This window comes from Mesocricetus auratus, unplaced genomic scaffold (assembly GCF_017639785.1).
Source record: "Mesocricetus auratus isolate SY011 unplaced genomic scaffold, BCM_Maur_2.0 Super-Scaffold_100001, whole genome shotgun sequence".
Taxonomy (NCBI): domain Eukaryota; kingdom Metazoa; phylum Chordata; class Mammalia; order Rodentia; family Cricetidae; genus Mesocricetus; species Mesocricetus auratus.
The window spans coordinates 3,434,344-3,454,479 of record NW_024429187.1 but is presented as its reverse complement, the minus strand read 5'-3'; the positions used below and the strand labels follow the sequence as shown (position 1 = coordinate 3,454,479).

At 43.7% G+C, this 20,136-nt stretch overlaps 1 protein-coding gene and 1 long non-coding RNA gene across 5 annotated transcripts in view; one reads left to right on the top strand and one right to left on the bottom strand.

The window, feature by feature from the left end:
- Borcs5 (BLOC-1 related complex subunit 5) overlaps positions 1–20,136 on the bottom strand; it is a 65,743-nt gene that overhangs the window by 10,849 nt on the left and 34,758 nt on the right. For all 3 annotated transcript variants that reach the window (XM_040743423.1, XM_040743424.1, XM_040743425.1), the window contains exon 3: positions 16,483–16,640. In XM_040743423.1, coding sequence (XP_040599357.1) covers positions 16,483–16,640 — 158 coding nt within the window. The remainder of the gene's footprint in view (positions 1–16,482; positions 16,641–20,136) is intronic.
- LOC121139671 lies at positions 4,073–18,243 on the top strand. 2 transcript variants are annotated; one of them, XR_005876565.1, is made up of 3 exons: positions 4,073–4,224; positions 8,518–8,702; positions 17,998–18,243. It is a non-coding gene; the product is annotated as an uncharacterized LOC121139671 (long non-coding RNA). The 2 variants fall into 2 exon arrangements; XR_005876566.1 differs by having other exon boundaries at positions 4,075–4,224; positions 18,001–18,243.

The window sequence follows — 20,136 nt, the reverse complement described above, 5'->3', positions numbered from 1 at the left end:
CTAGTAGGAGGCCTAAAGTCGAAAGTGCCAGTCACGGTATGGAGAAGCTGGTCCCTCCTTCCCTAACAGTAGGCATTCAAAATGGTGTGGCCCTTTTGGTGACCATTTTGACAGTTTTTCAAAAAGTTAAGCAGAGAGTTATCACTAGCTAGCAGTTTAACTCCCAGGAAAATGTACAAAATGTGTGTAAATGCACAACTTAATACATCAGTGTTCACAGCACTCACTCTTCACAGTAGGCAGACACAGAGATAACCCAAGTGTCCATCAGGATAGGAAGGGAGAGTCAAACGTGGTATGTCCACAGAGCAGAGTGCCATAAAGTCAAATGAAACATACATCTTTGACTTGGATAAACCTCAGAAGTGTCACTCTAAGTGAAGAAAACGTGACACACATGGCCCCATATCAAGTATTCCTTTCACATGTAAGGCCCCAAATGGGCAATCTCTAGAGACAGACAGTAGATGAGTTGCCAGGTGGCGGGGCACTGGAGTGTGAGAGACAGGGTGTGCCCTTTTCTGGGATAGGGCACGTGTTCTGGAATTGGTTGTGGTAGTTGCATAGTCTTCCTTTATACTAAACACCACTGGCCTGTACCTTGTAAATGAGTAAGCTATGAGACTTGGATCTGAGTCTTAAGAAAGAAACCCAATGCAAGCCGGGCGGTGGTGGTGCATGCATTTAATCCCAGCACTCGGGAGGCAGAGGCAGGCAGATCTCTGTGAGTTTGAGGCCAGGCTGGACTGACAGCCTCCAAAACAATACAGAGAAACCCTGTCTCATAAAAAAAAAAAAAAGAAATAAACCCAATGCCTGAACTTCCTTCCGCAGCTGTGACAGCTCTAAGCCATCCCTCGAGGCTGTTCTTAGTCTGACTTGGACTGGGAGCCTATCCTGACCCTGGATTCCAGGTGGCCTCTTGCAAAGGATCAGAGTTCACAGTGATGAAACCATTTGGCAATCCTGAACTAAACACTGTCCCGTGGCCCTCAAACAAACCACTGCGGACAAGGAAAACATTACAAACCCAAGGTGGATGCTCACTCAGACCACAAGAGCAACCATCCAAGGAAAAAGTTGGATGTCCAGCCCCATGCTTTATTGTGACAATGCCAGGCCACAATGAAGGACTTGGAGCACCCCTCAGCATCCCTTCCTCTTGTTCTGAAATTGACTCAGACTGGCTACATTCTTCTTTTGTTTTTCAACAAAAACCAAGTATCCTTAAGGAGTAGAGCATGACATTTTGATGTACATGATACGGTGAGAGGATTCTGGTAGTCAGGTCATTTATCCTATGCTCCTGACCAGAGGCACCTCCAAGGTCTCCCGACATTCTACACCCAGGTATAAGGTTCCTCATGCCAGCGTCCATACCTCAGCTGTCTCTATTTCTGAGACTAGGCACCACCGCTGCCACTCAAAGCTGGCCGATCCTGGCCCGTCATCACTACTCCCGGCACACTGCTGCTTCATGATGTCTAGTGGGGATTCAATCAAAAGTCTGGCTAGGCCAGGCTCAACCCAGAACCTTTCAGGGTCACCTAAGTGTTCTCTGGCCTCTTCCGTTCCCACAGAAGACTCAGCATTCTCTGCAGGAGTCTTTTCTGGATGACTCTCTCTTGCACAATTGACAATGGATAGATGCTTTCATTAATTATACCACAGGCTGAGTGGCACCAGTTACCACATACTGGTATTCTGAAGTGACCCTGTTTCCCCAGTGTGAGAGTTCTGAAGAAAACAGTCCTGAATAAGCTGTAACGACCACTTTCAGGATGAACTCCAGTCACTCATTCCCATATGTATACGTTTACTCTGAAAATTAGACAATGAGACCCCATGCCAGCAAATCACAGCTAACTTGACTGACAAAAAAACGAAATACCCTATTGGGACTGTGCCTTTTGGTAATCCACAGATTGACTTGGAGGGTGACGCCCAGTATACAGTACTCACTGGTATGCTCATTATTTTAACAACTGTGATGAGATACTCTACAGCCACTGTCCCCCGAGTGTCTGCTGACACTGCTGTTCTCTCTAGATGCCTTACTTTCATGTCTCATGACAATCCTCAAGGGAACTATCATTTTTCTGTAAAGATGGGAAATTGGGGTTTCTGAGAAGACAAAAATGGCCCTGAGGCCACCAGTTAAATCAGCAGAGTGGAGACTCACAGACAGACACTCCTCTCGTGCTCCCCTTCGCTATGGACCCCATTAGCTCAAATGTCAGTTCACTTTGATTAAACCAGTACACGCTGAGTGACGTTTGGGATGCCGCTTCAAAACCAGTGACAGATGGATTTTCTAACAGAAACAGCAAGATTTACTTTTTAGAAATAATGGCAATCCATTAGCAGATCTAGTGTGGATATTTACTAAGCAAATCTGAGTGGATTGCAGGGACTAGCGTCTCCTTACACTCTGCCCACTCTGATAGGCATTCCAGCTCCTGACCTCAGGGGCCTCATGACAAAGCATAGGAGACTTGAGAGTCCTTCAAGATGTCACACCCCACCCTTCCTCTTAAGGAGGAAGCCTGCTCCAGGGTAGAAGGCCCCTTGTCTCACACACACAGCTGGTATGGACAGCCAACTGACCAGATCTCTTGATTTCAAGTCACCACAGCATAGTCCGAGTTAAGCCTGCTGGCCACATTTTCTTTTCCATAATTCATTCTGCCTTGCAACTGAAATAAAAGTGTATGGTATCTAAAATTAAGTTTTTCAGGGCACCATTTCTAGCCATAAGGGAAACAGAATCCATTGTTAAATAAGTTCAAAAAGCAAATGACACTCAACAAATGACCATCTCCGTATGTGTTAGGGAGAGGAAGACACTCAGGTGTGCCTGTAGTTAGAAAGCCTCTGGCTGAGCAGACAGCTGGCCACTTCCTTCTGCATTACGTAAACCTTCTCCTTGGGCTCCCTATTGCCCTGCCACTTCCTGTTGCGCAAGGGCAAACAATGGACAGACTGTCGCCAATGTTTCCATTAATTACACCACAGGCCGGGTGGCATTGATTACCGCATACTGGACATTTTGAAATGACCCCATTTCCTTTGTTCAAGTACTCTATCCAAGTGTCTCAGTAAAGGAACACATTTTACTCATGGCTTTGAGAGAATGAAGAGATAGCAGCAGCTGGGGAATCCAAACGGCATCATCACTCTGTTCCGATCATTATTTTACGGCTTGCCCAGCTTCTCCTTATGCTGGCTTCCCTTCTTCATCATGTCCAGCTAAGAAAGAAATCTCAAAACCGGAACCAGTCAGTTCCCCAAACAAAACATGTTAAAAGTCGGACGGATCATGCCCCCTAGCCTGGGCTTTAAAAGGTGCAGACGGCAGCAAGCAAGAAAAAAAAGTGTGGGAACAGGATAGATCAGACAGATGACAGGCAGGAGTCTTAGAGTCTCACACCATACTACAATTCTCAGCTTGAGAGCTTGAGGCCCTAAGTCTGGGACCCTGAGGGTGGAGGGCAGGGGAACTGGAGAAGACAGACAGATGAAGACCCCCCAAATATGCAGAGCTGTCATTTTAGGTCTCCTTGTTCTGCTGTCTAAGATGAAAGGAAAGTACAAGTCTGTATGAGTTATGTAACACTGGTACTTGTACGCCCTTGCTGACGTCTATAGAGTGGCAAACTGGATTAGCTAAGTGCTCTGTAATCCCTTACTAAGGCACTCAGAGTGTGAGCACTGCCCTGTGACCGGGAGATTGGACCTCAGATGTGCTAGAGTTAAGAACCTCACTAAACTCCCTACCATCGGCCTGAAGGATGAACCCGAGTGGTCCCATGGTGACTACCAACTAAGGATTTAGTATGCCACCCTTGCCAGCAGCCAGGAGCTTCTATACAGTAAGCCAGATGGCTGCTCATGGCCCAGGAGACTGATGAGTCCAGAGGCCTATATCATTCCCTACCCAGTGTAGGTAACTATGCAATGCCACTGTAGAATTGACCCAGGAAACATTTTCCCAACAATAAGGAAGAGAGCAGGGCTTCCTTCTGATAAGGGGCACTAGGACGGCTCTGTCTGGTTAGGCTGTGGCCTGATGGAGGACAGGTGTGGCAGAGGGTGGGGCATGGATTGTTCTAGCAGACTGGATGTAACAGAAGGCACAGAGCAGGAGTGGAGGCTGCCCAGAAGCCTGGATTTGGTGGATTTTTGAGACCTCAATTATGACCACTACACATCATTGCAAGGCAAGTGAGTATCTAACTACAGAGAATCCAAGTCTTAGCAAAAAGAAAATGGAAAGCAGTGTACAGGCTGTGGTACTCTGGGATAAGGGAGAAGACACCATGGAAGCATGTTCTAACTTCTATGGAATACCATTCCACACTCCTGTGTGTCTCACTGCACTTTAGATAAGTAAGCTTTATTCTAGGAATGGTGTTTTTGTTTTCATAGCTCCTTTAGGGTCCTTTGCTCTGATTTATAGTCTGGCTGTCACCATACTCTTCTACAAGGGCAATACCCAGCAGTGATTTAGTCTGCCCTTAGACAAGCAAGAAGCTCTCCTGACCAGTATGAAAGTGGGAACTGTAGAGTCCCACCGAATTGTCAACCAAGTCTTAGGATATTAGCATGCAGTCTGTCAGCATTAGCGGAAGCAAATCGACTGTTGCCCCAAGCTTTGGGGCCAGCCCCTGAAGAAATCCTTTAGGAATCTTCGAGGTCTGGAAGAAGTAGGGGATGCTTTTATAAGGAAGGAGTGGCATAGGTGTGCAAGTGTCCTTCCAGCAACAGAGGAGACTTCAGAACATGCAGGTAAGTGCAACAGGGGAAAGACTGAGCCAGGTGATGGTGGCACACACCTTTAATCCCAGAACTCAGGAGGCAGAGGCAGGAGAATCTCTGTGAGCTCGAGGCCAGCCTGGTCTACAGAGCAAGTTCCACAACAGGCTCCAACGCTACAGAAGAAGAAAAGAAGTAAAAGAAAAGACTGGCAAGGAGTAGACTCTTGGACATAGCCATTGGTAAAGATAGTTTCAGGTCTTCTGATGCTCTCTGTATTACCTAGGAGGCCTAGAGAGGTTTTCTTCCAGGAAGGCCTGCCCAGGCCACTCAGTCTATAACTTGTAGTCCACTGATAGTGCATAGCTTCCCTTTACCTCATTTTGTAACTGTTAGCCTTCATCTTTTTACATGCTATCTACCACACTGTTTCCTTTTCCTATCTTTCTTATTGTCTTTTTCTCCACTGGAGTATAAGATCTAGGAAGCATTTTTCCTGTTTATTTAGTTGTCATTCCCTGACACCTACAACAGTACCCTGGCACAGAGCTTGCTAATTCACTCGCCCAGGGGATGGAGAAAGGTACACGTGTACAGAGGTCCAAGCACATTGTGTCTTAGAAGCCTAGTTTGCTTCTCAGTTGCTGTGATAAAACACTGACAAAACCAACTTGGGGAAGAAAGGGTTCATTTAACTTACTTTCCATGTCACAGCCCATCACTGAGTGATGTTAAGGCAGAAATTCAAGCAGGGCAGGGACCTGGAGGCAACTGAATCAGAAACCATAAAAGAATGCTAATTAGGCCCTTGCTCTCCATGGTTTGCTCAGACTTTCTCATACATCTCAGGACCACTGCCAGGGGTGGTACCACTCAGAGTGGGTCAGGCCCTCCCATATGATTCATTAATCAATGAAATGCCCCCCAAAGGGTTGCCCAGAGGACAATCTGGGGGAGGGAAATCTTCTTCCCAAGTGACTCTTGTTTGTGTCAGTTTGACAAAAACTAAACAGCACATCAGTAAGAAAAAAAACCTGTTACATAGGGAATCAGAACTCTTAGATGGCTGGTGTACTTGGGGAAAAAAGTGTTCCAAGATAGGAGAGGTAAGTAACACATGTTTAAGATGAAGGCTTTGCAAAATATAGAAAAATGAAGGCAGGTGAGGAATCATTGAGAATCCCACCACTAACATGCAATGTAATCAATTAGCTGTCATGTGTCCTTTCTGATGCTTAAGAGTATTGAGTATTAACACAGTTGAAGTCATGTTGAATGCACAGTTCCATGTCTTGGTCTTGTTCAGTGATCTTTGAGAACACAGTTCCCAAACAACTCTGTCTCACTCACAGTAGAACTTAAACCTTGTGGAGTTTACTATGTGACCTGACACTCTGAGTCTCAAGCTTTGCAACACGTATACTACACTGTAGGAGTAGAAGCCCGAAGATGCCACAGATGCTTCAGCTACGGATCAAAGTTGAGTCTAACCATGAGCACACATCCATTCCCAGGCTCCTGGGGATCTGGCCACGTAATTGAGTTCAAGCCAGAGTAATGTGAAACCAGTAGGTTCCGCCCATAAGATACTCCCAGTCTTTGCCATTCCATGATGTTCAGCCAGGTAGATACTGTGACGATCACAAAGTCACAGATATAAGGAACCTGGAACAAGAACTCAACAGAGAGCCATCTGCTAACAAGAAAGATTTGCTTTGAATATTAGCCAAGCTGTATTTCTGTAAGATTACACAGGCCAAGTGTATTTACACTGCAGCCTAGCCTACCAGCTCTGTGGTTTCCTGACAGAATGAAAAAGCTTATCAATGTGTGGGATGAAGTAAGGAAGACTCTAGGAAGCTATTCATCTACAAGCACTCATTGTTTACCACAAGCCAGGCATTATAGTAGGCACTGCAGCAGTGAGTCAGCTTTCCATTACTACCTAAAGCAAACCCTGATAGAACCAGCTTCGATGTCTACACTAGTCCTTACATACTTGAAAGATAGACAGGGAGCATGGAATTTTCTGGAAATGCTTTGCTTCCTGCAGCAAGACTGGCATATAGGAGCTTACGGGAGAGGACAACTACTCGCACTGCATCCATAAAGTCAGAGGTTAACACTGCACAGATTGGGGTTTCTTTTAAGGGTTTGGCACCCATGAACAACCTGGGGATCTCCCTTCTGGGTGGCTCTACCCCCTCCCAATAGTGTGACCCTGGGGGAACAAACCTTTAGTACATGGGCCTTTGGGTGACATACACGATCTAAACTATCGTAGCACCAATGTCCAAATTTGCTAATATTCCTTATTATTCTAAATAAAGACATGTTGGACAGGGAAGACCTTTTCTAAGTCCTTAATACTACCCACCCACTAGTTTATAGGCTACAGGCATTTTCTGGAGTTCCTTACAGGAGGAGGCTACCCCCAAAACCTCTAATGCTGTACAGTCTGTGGAGGAAGGAGACAGGGACTCCAGAGCCTGGCACATGTGGATAGCAGCAGGAGAGCTGACAGAGGCAGCTGTCCAGGGCTACAGGCACAGTGGTGCTAAGTAGCGATGCTCACACATGCTTAAAAGTCAGTGTCCAGAGTGTAAAGGGAGTTAAACCTCAGAGCAGGAGCAGTCGAATAACCGGGCTGTGCTTATGCCTGGCCAAAAACCACAAGCCTACATTTCCAACAGGCAAGTAATAAATTCGCCTCGGCCCTCTTCCAGCATTTCTGTGTCTTGGCAGGGCTGGGATGGTAGAAAGGAGCATGGGGCTGAACTTGAGGAAGCACTGCACAGCATGCCTTACCGCCAGAACCCGAGCGAACCCAATCTCTCGTCTATATTTCCTGCTGCCCAAGGGACCAGCTCTATTTCTTATTGCAAAGAAAGGTTGCCCAGAGGATAAGTGGGGGGGGGATAATTATACTGCATAGTCTCAACCTGAAATTTATATCACAGTAATGTGTGAGGCAGAAAAAAAAAGTAGACTTTTCTAGAAATGCTTTGTCTCAGTATTTCAACAAAAAGGAAGCACTCTCAACCCATTTTATAATTTCAGGTCAAGAAAGCAGTGATGGATGCCAGAACATGTTCAAAGCAGGGACAGGAACCGGCTGATGTTACGTGAAGGAGGTTCAGGGTACAGCGGCAGACAGAGAGTTGCTAAAAATTCCTTCCCTGGGAGAGACAGAAACAAAACAAACAGCATCCTCCTAAAGTTCTAAGGACAAATCTAGATATGATTCCACCAAAGTTCGCCCTGGGGAATCAATGAGCTCCTTAGGCTTCCTTACAGAGCATGGGCGGGGTGTTATAGTCAGGACCACACTCGAAGGTCTGCACCCAGCATGGACAATGGCTTCCCCACGGCGGCATAGATGGAACCGCTCTCCTCGTCATTCCCCACCTATAACCTTCAGCTCCACCCTCAGAACCACGCGCAATGAATGCAGAATTGCATATACTTGGTTGACAGTAGTGGCAGGATACTCAGACAAGGATCCCATGGCCCTCTCCACTCCCTGCTTTTATGCGGGAAGGGAAATACAGTCAGCAGCAAAGCTGTGATGGTCTTTTGTGAGCAGGCACAGCTGAATGCCCAAAGATGTGGCAGCTTTGGCTGGAAGGAATAGTCCTGCTTCAACCCCCTCCCCCAAAACCTACACTAGTTAGCAAGCAATCTCCTTCTCTTTTGCCTCTTAGTAAACCTGAATTTCAAAGATGGGTGTAGCCTAAAATGTAAAGTGTTTGTCACCTTCAGTCTTTAACAGAAACGACAAGATACCAAGAAAACCTCTGAAAGTGATCAGAAGTGCTGTGTCCACTGCTTAGAAGTCAGGGACTACTATTTTACCACCATTTATTTCCACGTCTCCAGAAGACCCAAGCTTCCTAGGAATTGAACCAGTTTGCCATTACAAGCATTACTAGAAGCAGACCAAACAGGTAAATTAACTACAAAAATTCCAAAAATCCCATACTTCTGGCATGCAAGAAATCAGTCAGGGCTTGTGGAAACCACAGTTCAGAGAGAATAATCAGCCTTGCCTCTACCCAGGTCTTTATCACAGGGGCTGTTGAGGGCAGGGTTCTAAATGGGCCACTACTTAGCCTGCGACTAGAATCAAGAAACTTCACCTGAGCCAGTTCATGGCAAAGTCAGGCCTTTCTCTTTCTGTCACCACATGCACTGAAGACAATGACGGACACTACAGTACAGTAGGCCCAGTTCTAGGCATGGTACCTGTGGTAACTCAGTCAACCCTCCTCAAACCTGTTTGAGGCCGATACAGCTCTTCTATCTCTGAACAGAACAGGAGACCAGTCTAAACCAGTTTGAGGCTATACAACTGGTCAGAGACAATGTGAGGATCAGAACCTTGCTGTGTAGCTCTAGTGTTCATGGGAACATTATGTGAAATGGCTACAAACACAAATACCAGAGTTCCAATATCCCCCCACCCCATGTCTGTCTGCCTCTTTCTCTGTCTCTCTCTCTGTGTCTCTCTCTGTCTCTGTCTCTGCCTCTCTCTCTCTCTGTCTCTGCCTTTCTCTCCTCTCTCTTCCCCCCCCTCTCTCTCTCACACACACACACACACACACACACACACACACAGAATTAAAAACATAAAAACTCCCTTAGATTTTTACTCACGTGTAGGTCACTATCTTATCTTATGACTATGGGTAAGCTGCACTAACTGACTTCATCTAAATAATAAGACTAGACCAGGGATCTCTGGAGCCTCCCAATGTCTATCAACATGCTGTAGTTCATCAAAACTTAAATCTGCTTCTTCACTGTCCCTGAAGTCACAAAGCTAATTTTCCTCTAAGACTGCCAAGCTGTCTCTACCTGTCTCCACTCCTATCCCAAGACCTGTTTTCTCTAATTACCCCAGGATATCTTGATTTCTTTCATAGATATTCCATTATACAAATTGCAACTGAATGTTCCTGGTCGACAGCACTCTACTGATACTGCTTCATTGATAGTGATGTAGCTTTTGTATTTTTGTCCTGCATATTTTCATTTCCTCAGCCAGACGAACCTTTCAAAGAATAGGGAGTAGGTCACATTTCCCTATAATTCCCTTTAAGTGGGTATGCCATAGTTGCTCAGCAATAGTGGTTGAGTGATGGATAGGGTCACCTTATAGCCAATGACTAAACCAGTGGTCAAGATATACTGTAAGGTTGTTGTTGCATAATGTTTGTTTAACTATGCAAATATGTGTTACACTTTTTTAACTATGTAAAGATTGCTGCATTTGTTTATGTTGTACAATATTTGCTTAACTATATAAAGATGTGTTCCTTTTTAAAAATTATGTAAGGATGTTACTGTTTTTTACCTTACCTGCCTAAGGCACCTGATTGGTCTAAGAAAAGCTGAACAGCCAGTAGCAAGAGAGGAGGTATAGGCAGGACTTCCTGGCAGGGAGAATAAATAGGAGGAGGAATTTTGACCCAAGGGAGAAAGAAAAAGAGATGATAGGAAGATGCAAGGCACCAACCAGCCAGACACAGAGGAAGTAGGAAAGTAGGACGTACAGAATGAAAGAAAGGGAAAAGCCCTGAGGCAGAACACAGATGAATGGAAGCTGGTTAGATTAGGTTAAAAGAGCTCGGGGACAAGCCCAAGCTAAGGCCGATCATTCATAATTAGCAATTAGTCTCCCTGTCTTTATTCAGGAGCTGTTTAGTGACCCAAAGAAAATGCCAACTATAAATGGCGCCACACATGGGGTGTCAAATGTTGTTTTAATTTTGGTACGGTAGCTGTGCCTTAATCTACTGCCATCTCAGCCAGCAATTGCAGTCACCAGCCTGCTTCTCTAACAGTGGCCTGGCTGCTCAGGCCACAGCCTGACGAGAATTCTGCTCCCCTAGGGCACTGGCCCTGTTGCTGCCACTAAACACAGCTTTAACTAAATCTCTATCATTTTAATTATGAAGACTTGAGACTCAGAGGCTGGGGTGAAAACCTGTGAGCTCAGAGAGGCTGAGTAGCAACTAGGTAGCCATCTCTCCTTGCTGGCATCCATAGAAGATAATGCTTCTGCTTCACCAAACCAAAAAAAAAAAAAAAAGGCTGTGCCACTCCAAACCCCACTACTTCCTGCGTCTCTCTCTCCTAGCCCTCTGAGGCTCTATAATTACTTTCTGCCAACTAATTGCTAATGAAGCCTCATGACCCAATGTTAATTTTATTTAATTAACACAAATGCAAACTTGGGGTTCACAATGTGACTGAATATCCTGCAACAGGCTGCAAAGGCAGCAACCTCCATTCTTGTGCTCCCCTCTTAGATGTTTGTACTTATGAACATAAATTTATCATTCAAGAACGCCACCCAGTTTTCATATCAAAGGCTTATCTAAATTTAGTATTGTTTCATGTGAATCAAAAATGGTTCCAGCTAGGTTTTCTTTTGAGGTGAACAAAGTGATTGCTTTACTTAACACACTGCTGCGCATTCTTGGTTACTAAGTCTCCACTTTTCAACACATACAGCATTATGTCACTTCTTTACACTTCAACCAAATCTTCAGGAAGCATCTGGGGTGAGAGCAAAGAGTCTGTACTTGCTCAAAAGTACACGTTCTGCCTTATTTGTCTGGAAGTGGCTAATTCCAATCCTTGGGTATGCCATGAACAGGGATGATGCATGTTTCAAGGGTTTGCTAACACTCACTTGCTGAAACACAGAGACACATGACATCACCAGTGAAACCCTGAAACTGTCACTCCCTCTGCCCTAAGAGCTCAGCACTGTGAGAACTGTTCCTTGTTTTGTAATAATCCTGAGTGACTAGTGACTGACTATCCCATCTCTGAAACGCTTGGAGCCAGAAGTGTTTAAGGAGGTGTTATTGTTGTTTGATTTGGGAATAGCTATATAAAACACAATGAGATATCCTGAGGATGGGGCCTAATTCTAAAAATGAAATTTATTTATACTTCACATGTATCTTACACACATATCTTGAAGATAATTAATTATATATGGTTTTCTTAGCATGCCTGTGTGGTGTTTGCATGTTTATAGTGCTGGAGATAGAACTCAGAGCCTTGAGCATACTAGAAAAGCACTCATCCATTGAGTTCCATCCCCAGCCCTCTGCCTGTGTACTCAATGTGATCATCACATTAATTCAGGTACAGATTTTTTTCACTTGTGGAAATCTTTCAGATTATGGAGCATTTCAGATTACGGATTTTGCACTGGAGATGCTCAATGTATCCTGACCACTCAAACTGAATCTCAAAGTTCTGCAAACAGAATTTTCAACTCAGTTTAATGTGTTTATGTGAGTTATCTTTTCTCCAGTAAGATAAGACCACATGGTTCTCAGCCCTGGCTCCATATGAAAATCATACAGAGTGGTGATTTGGCACTCCGCTTCCCCTTCCCTCTGACCAATGTCCTTAAAAGCCTTTGGTTTAACTCACTTAGAAAGAGATTGGGCATCAGCACTTTCCACTCAGAAGACAGCTGGCTACCTCTGGAACACTCATGTCACTACTGTACCATTGTATCACTGCTGGCTGGTTGGTACTTTGTAGCTCACAGGACCCACAGCTAGGTAACACTTGATGATTGAACCTTCACTCCTGTCCGGACCTGTGTAATATTTTGGAAATATGTTCCACCCGGCCATGAGTTCTGAGAGTTCAGAACTTCTATTGTCTTTTAGGTGTCAGCTGATTACCACCAGATGGCCTGGCCTCAGGTGGGGAATGGCTCCTATTCTGAATAACAAAAGACTTGGGCCAGGGCGAGTCTACACCCACCTTGAGGGCTAGTGAGACATGCTGGTGTGGGGTACCCGAGGGCTTGAATATGTGTTACTAGGAGCGTCTCTAGGATTAAAGGAAATATTTGCTACCAGCCTTTTATACATGATAATGGATGTCTTCTGCCATTACTTCTTCCTTGGATGGTTACTTAAGATGGTGCTACAATAAACTGTGACTTCAGTATTGACAGACAGCCCTCCTGATATGACCAGATGTCTCTTTCTAACACCATTGGAGAGTTAGCCTATCCCGAGTCCACATTCATCCACTCAGGGACGGACCCAGGACTGTTTGGCTGGTTCTGATCACAGCCCCAAAGACATTAGTCCGTGATGAATAGCTCCTGCAACATGGTGCTAATACAGACCAGACACGACATAATGGCACCCAACGTGGGGCACATTCCCATCCCACAACAGCCTGTATTAGCACTTTCTGGCACTTTGAAAGCCAGCTAAAAAGGAAGAAACTTCTAGATCAGCCCCAGCAAACAGTGACTGTGGAGTTCTTGGCTCTAAATGGACATAGGTATCATACCTGCTCCCCCAAGGCTATGGACCAATACAAAAGAGGTGACAGAAGAGTCTAAGAGCCAGAGGTTGGGTAGAATTGCTGTAAAACAAGGCCCTTGTCATGGGAGATGTCCTTCTGTAAATATGTTTCTCTTATTGGTTGATGAATAGAGCACTGTTGGTCAACAGAGAAGCAAGATAGGTGGGTTTGGGGTTTAAGGAGGATTCTGGGTAGTGTAGGCACAGAGAGACTCGATGTAGACTGCAATGGCGTAAGAGACCCGGACCTTTTCTCTGGTAAGATAAGACCACATAGAAATACTTAGATTTATAGAAATGGCTCAGTAATTAAGACAGAGATAGCCAATAAGAAGCCCTAGTCAATGGTCAACAGATTTATAATTAATATAGTGTCTCATGTGTTATTTGGGGGCTGAAGCGGTGGCAGGACCCAGGCGACTGGTGGAAAAGAGTACATGTAACACCCTTGCTTTCATGAATTCACATCAACTATGGTTACCTAAACAAGAACAAGACACTCAACATTCCAGCATGGATGGAAGAGGGTCCCATAAAGCCCATCTCTAGCTGAGGAGATATTGGCAGTTGATGGCTTTGGAAGAGAACAAATCACTTTCCTTCAGGAGTGTAACCTCTGGTAGGGGTTGCTGATGCTCCAGCAGATATGCCACACCCATACACCCATGCACACATGGACAGCACTAACCGCAACTCAGTGGGCCATAAAAAGAAAAAGAAGACATGAAATTAGAAGGGATGTGTGTGCTGAGGGCATTGGGAGAAGTCAGGGGGAAATGGGATGGGTATGATCCAAAATACATTGTATACATCTCTGAAATTAAAGAATAAATAAAAAATACTATTGAAAATGCATTAAGATAAGAAAATAGAAGGAAACTACTTGGAGAGGGTCAACAGAGGAATGAAGAAGGACAAACAGGAGCAACTGAGAAGTGAATATGATCAAATTGTATGGTAAACATTTCTGAAAATTTCATAATGAAACATTATTTTGTACAGTGAATATATACTAATCAGTTTTCTTTTGTGGGATGTTAGCAGATATTACTTAAGACAGTGTTCTGAAGTGGAATTAGTTTGGAATGTACTGGTTATGTTCACTGTGAGACTCCTAAGAACTTTAAGTAGTATGCAGAACTTTAAATGTCTGTATTACGAGTTTCCAAGGTGTGGTGATGAATATGCAAGAAGCTTAACCTACATGGGATGAGTTTTTAGGACTTGTTTTGGAAAGTAGCCCTTTATACCAGTGGTTCCCACATCCTAGCTAATGAAGGGCAGCATTAGGTATCATTTGGCAAACTTATTAAAACAATGATTCATGGGCCACACCCTAGTGGGGGAGGGGAGAACACATCATTCAAATAAACAAACTGAAGTGATACTTATGCATACTCATGTTTGAGGATAAGAGCTATACTGATCATAACACAATAAAAAAGTATGTAATATTTGAAAGGCCAGGGCTGAGAATGTAAGTTAAACTGGAAGATGCCCCGAGGTCCCACTCCCAGCATAAACTGGCAGTGGTGCTGCACACCTGTGATCCCAGCACTTAGAAAGTGGAAGCAGGGGGACTGTGAATTTAAAGTTATCCTCAGCTATGTGTCAACCCTGTCTCAATATATATATTTAGAGATACATCAATGCCAAGCAGCAAGGAAGGTCACTGAATAGAGCCAGATAATAGCATTTGCTATGATTTGGACATGAAGTCCTCCTCAAAATGTTCCTGTTTTGGAGACCTGGGCTCCAGCATGTGGATCCAATCACTGGGAGGAAACTGGATCATAAAGGGCTCTGACATAATCAGTGGACTAACCCTTGGAGGACTGATAGCTTAGTGGCATGTACGGGAAGATGGGGCCTGGCTGTAGGATGCAGGTCACTGGGGACATGCCTTTGAAGGAAGTTTTATCCTTGGCCCCTTGATATCGGCCTCTCAGCTGTCACAACTGAACACCTCTGCTCTGCCACATGCTTCCTGCTGTGCCTCGCCATGACCTAGAACCTTGGACACAAATGGCCACGTACTAAAACTAGAATGGTTTTATGTCAGCAGTTTTGCTACTGTGATATAGGTTGATAACCAAGGTTTTACTCAAGAAAGAAAAATACATATACTCATATCTTTTATGAAAAATAATGCCAAGTGTTGAAGACTGCTACTGTAGGAATCTCCAAGAACAGACTGTTTTTATTACTAATTGGAAAGCAATGTGTAGTGATGAGCAACCCATTACTTGTTTGTTTCTTCATGCTCATCTTCTCTTACCAGAACTGATGGCCCATGGCCAATTGAACAGACCCAGTGGTGCCATCTTCCTAAGCAATTTCTCCTAGATAAAGCTCTTGAACTTTCCTTCAAATGATACTACTTCACAGCAGGAGGATGAGTGCTTCCTTGAGTGAAAATTCTAGAATGCATATTTGCTTATTCCTCAGTGCTCTCAAAACTGTACCTGGTCAATAAATTATTTCAGGGCTCAAACAAAGAACCCAGTATGGTTATTGGTAACTTCACATTTGTGCCATATTTTTAAATTTATTGATAGGAATGACCTTGAACTTCTGATCCTTTCTTAACTTCCTGAGTAATGGGATCATATGTTTACATCATTCATATTCAGTTTATATGGTCTGTGGATGGAACCCAGAGACATATGCATGCTAACCAAGCAGTCTCCCAACAAACATGCAACCCCAGGCCTGTACCATGTTCTTCGTTTGTAGGCTATTTCACGTGAATGATACTATGTCTGTAGTCACAAAGGCGTTTAGGGTTAAAAAGGCATAATCCTGGGCTAGAGATATGGCTCAGAGGTTAAGAGCATTGGCTGCTCTTCTAGAGGTCATGAGTTCAATTCCCAGCAACCACATGATGGTTCACAACCATCTATAATGACATCTAGTGGCCTCTTCTGGTGTGCAGGCATACATGCATGTATAACATTGTATACATAATACTGTGTGCATAATTTTAAAAAGGCATAATCACTTACATATGACCAATAATTTTCAAGTACTAACATAGTGAAAAGAAAAAGCAAAGAATATGTCAAGGCTCCTACATTCAAAGTAAACAATTATCTACTTGGAAAAGCTAAACACATACATAACTAGAGCAAATGTTTGATGTCAAGACTTTCTATCTACTAACACAACTAACAGCCTCTGAGTAATCTCATCACACTTAACCTTGCTACTACTATTAGGCCCATGTCTCATGTGCAGAGAAACTACACAATCTGACCAAGTCAGCTGTGAACTAGGAGTCAGACTTCAGGCTGTTCTCACCTGGAGCTATCACCAGCATGTCTTCCTACTGCCTGAGTCTGGGATGGTACCCCTCCCCCAGGTATGTTACCTCTTTGATTCGCTTGACGAGAGCGTTCTGATCAAAGGCGACTGCTTCTGCACACTGGTGCAGGTGATCTTGGTACCGTAGGCAAAGCTGCAACACCTGCTGAGAGTCCAGCTTCTCCAGTTTGGCATTTGTCGGGGATGTCTGTCCACTCAGGAGCCCTTCAAAGGAGAGAGGGAAACGAAATGAGAATCACTGCTGATAACCTAGCTGCAGCTCACAGAGGCAGGGAAAGGAACACTTAAGTTTTGCACCTTTTGCTCTATGCCAAGTGAAAATCATTGCATCTACCTTTTATGGTGCACAACCACTCACCCGCTACTTTTTCCACGTGCTTCCTGTGCATGGCTGTCTTAGCCCTATTTTCTACATAAGGGAGCCAGGACACAGAGACGCTGAGTAACTTTCTGACCATCACGAAATGAGCAGTGGCTTCCCTCAGTGCTCCTGGCCTATTACACCACTCCAAAGTATTAGGAAGACATATCTCTTCTTGGTTGAAAGGAATGGAAGATGCATTTACTTAATTTTAATTCCTATTGGTTACTAATATGGTTATCTGAGAAACTGAGAAAAATGTATAAGGAAATGATAAGAATTTGATACCAAAACTAAACAAAAGCCAGACTACCAGCTAACAGGCCTGAAACCCTATGTCTTTTTCTAACATTGGTTGGCATAGCTGTAGAACGTCAGTAAGTGCAGGGGATTATGTTTTCAACACCTTTATATTGAACCACTATGCTTTCCTACAGGGGCATAGGTCAGGGTAAAATTACAGAGGCTACACTTGCCTATGGTCAGAAGGCAAAGTACTGACTAGAACTTAAGCCCATGGACTTTTGGTTGCCAAAGCAACAGTTGTGCAAGTGTGGTATCAAGAAAGTCCCTCCTATATAATCTCAAGAATGACTGACATTGTATCTACTGTTATTAACCTATTAAAAGTTAAGACTGATAAAATTCTTTAGTGTTAAATAACTGCATGCTTCTCATAAAAATTCAAAATAATAGTAACACTTCACAAATTAACATATAAACTATTTTGAGGAAAATATTTCTAGTTTCCAAAACAAAAAGTCAGAAGGGTGACAGTAGTTTATATTTTCATAAGTCTTTTTAGTGTTTTGCTTAATAGAAAATGATGCACCCTCTTATTTCCTCTACATGTACATTGCCATTTCTCCTCACAGAGTCTCTGGGAAACTGTACCACACCCTTCTAAGATTGACACTGCTATGCAAATTATGTTCAAGTATTATCACAAAAATAGCTTGACCTCAAGGCCTCCCTTGTAGGGTTTTGGGGATCCTGTGACACCTGCCCTTCATCTGGCAAATCTGAGAATCATTCATTAGGCCATACTGTGTTGTCCTTATACTAGACACAAGGAGTATCAAGTCATCTATGGCACTGGGCACGTGCGGGGCCTCCCATGCCACCGCTCATCCTGACCCCTTCCACTGTCACCCTCTTGCTGTTCTCATACATGGAAACTCAACCAAAGTTCTTCCCCAGCAGGATGGCATGCGGTGGGCCATCCAGCTGTGCTGTGTACAGGATGACATGCAGTGCGCCATCCAGCTGTGCTGTGTCAAGAATCCTCAGGTGTGGACACAGTGCTCACATCTTCATGGGACTCAGCACTTGCGAGGTGGAAGCATGAGGCTCAGAAGTTCAAGTTCATCCTCAACTATATAATGAATCCAAGGCCAACCTGAGATACACCAGATGGTGTCAAACAAAATAAAGAATGAACTATAAGCCAGTGTAGAATTTATGCTTTAATAATTTTTAAGTGGGATTTTTCTTTTTACCCTTTATTGCACAATTTTCAAATTACAGAAAACCAGGAAATAAAAGAATACCCAAATACATCTAGGTTCTACCAGTCACATTTTATAATATCCAGGCCTTTTTGAAGCTATTAAAAAAAAGTACGCATTAGTTGGGCAGTGGTGGTGTACACCTTTAATCCTAGCATTCAGAAGCAGAGGCAGATGGATCTTTGAGTTTGAGGCCAGCCTGGTCTACAGAGTAAGTATCAGGACATCCAGGGCTACACAACAAAACCCTGTCTCAAAAAAACCAAAAAGAAAAAAAAAAGCAGACATCATGGCACCTCACTCCAAAAAAGACATCTGTCCACTTAATTATGTTTGATCAATTTTCATGCTAAATAAAGTCTCTAAGTAGGAACAGGGCCATTACCTTTAGTTTTCTAGTTGTCTTTAGCTTGTAAGAGAGAGTCACACAAAGTAGATGTTTACTAAACTAAAACCTGGTCTAATGGACTCCATTTATTACGTGGCAGGTTTGCAAATGGTGAACACTGGACATATTTCTTAAGAACATGTTGAAACCATTCTTTTTATACAAAAATGAGGAGTGGGCTCCAGGGACTAAGTGAGGTAAGGATCCAAACAGATGTTAAGAGAGCCAACAAATTGCCAACTATACCCACCTCTTTATGTAAAGTGCCAAGTGGGAAAATCTTGGGGGTTAGAAATTTGGTGCCCATTTTTCTAAGTTCTTGTGTTAAACATCATAAGGGTTAAAACATAAAGCACAGTACAGAGCCATATGCTTATTAAATTAGGCTACTGCCAAACTGAATTTCTCAACCCTGACAGCTTAGTTGTAAAATTAGAAATTAACAGTATGATGTTGGACACATTTTTTTTAAATGACAGAATCTAGAAAGTAGACTCTATGACTCTGGCAAAAGTTACTAGGAAGGTATAATTAAGCAACATGATATAAAAAAAAAGAAAACGAAATCCCTTTGTGTGAGCTAAAAGCTAGTGTCCTCCCCAAATTGCCATTTGAAATCCCACAGATACTCGTTTCCACCTCCCAGTATTAGGATTATAGGTGTGCATCAAGTCTGGCTGTGTGTGTGTGTGTGTGTGTGTGTGTGTAGAGAGAGAGAGAGAGAGAGAGAGAGAGAGAGAGAGAGAGAGAGAGAGAGAGAGAGAGAGAGAGGTCAGAGGACAACCTCTTTTATATAAACCTTTAAATTTTTCTTTAGCTTTTTAATGTTTTTATTATTTTTTGAGAATTTCATACATGCATGAAATGAATTTTGATCTTCACTGCTCTCAGATCCTCTTCTCATGCCCCTCCTAACTTCTCGTCCTGTTTTAAAAGTAACCCATTGAGTCCAATTAGTTCTGCTTATGTACCAGTGTTGAGGGGGATCGTGCACTGGAACCTGGTCAATCTACCAGGAACCACACCCTAATGAAAACCGACTCTTCCTCCTCTAGTAGCCATCAACGGCCAATAGCTCTGGAGGACAATTTTTGGGAGTCTTGTCACCCAACACTGTATGGGTCCTGGGAACCACATAGCTCTGCAGCAACACTGTATGGATCCTGGGAGATCAAACTCAAGCTGTACATAGCTCTGCAGCAAGCACCTTTATTTGCTGAATCATCTTGCCAATGCCAGGCCAGGCTTTTTCTGTAAATCTAGGAGTTTGACTCAGATCCCCCATGCTTGTGCAGCAAGCACTTTACCTAGGAGTCAATTCCCCAGCCCAGGCTCTTGCCTTTCTAACCAAGGATGTTTTCTTATGTTCATTTAGTTTGCGTGCGTGCGTGCGTGCGTGCGTGCGTGCGTGCGTGCGTGTGTGTGTGTGTGTATGTAAGTAGA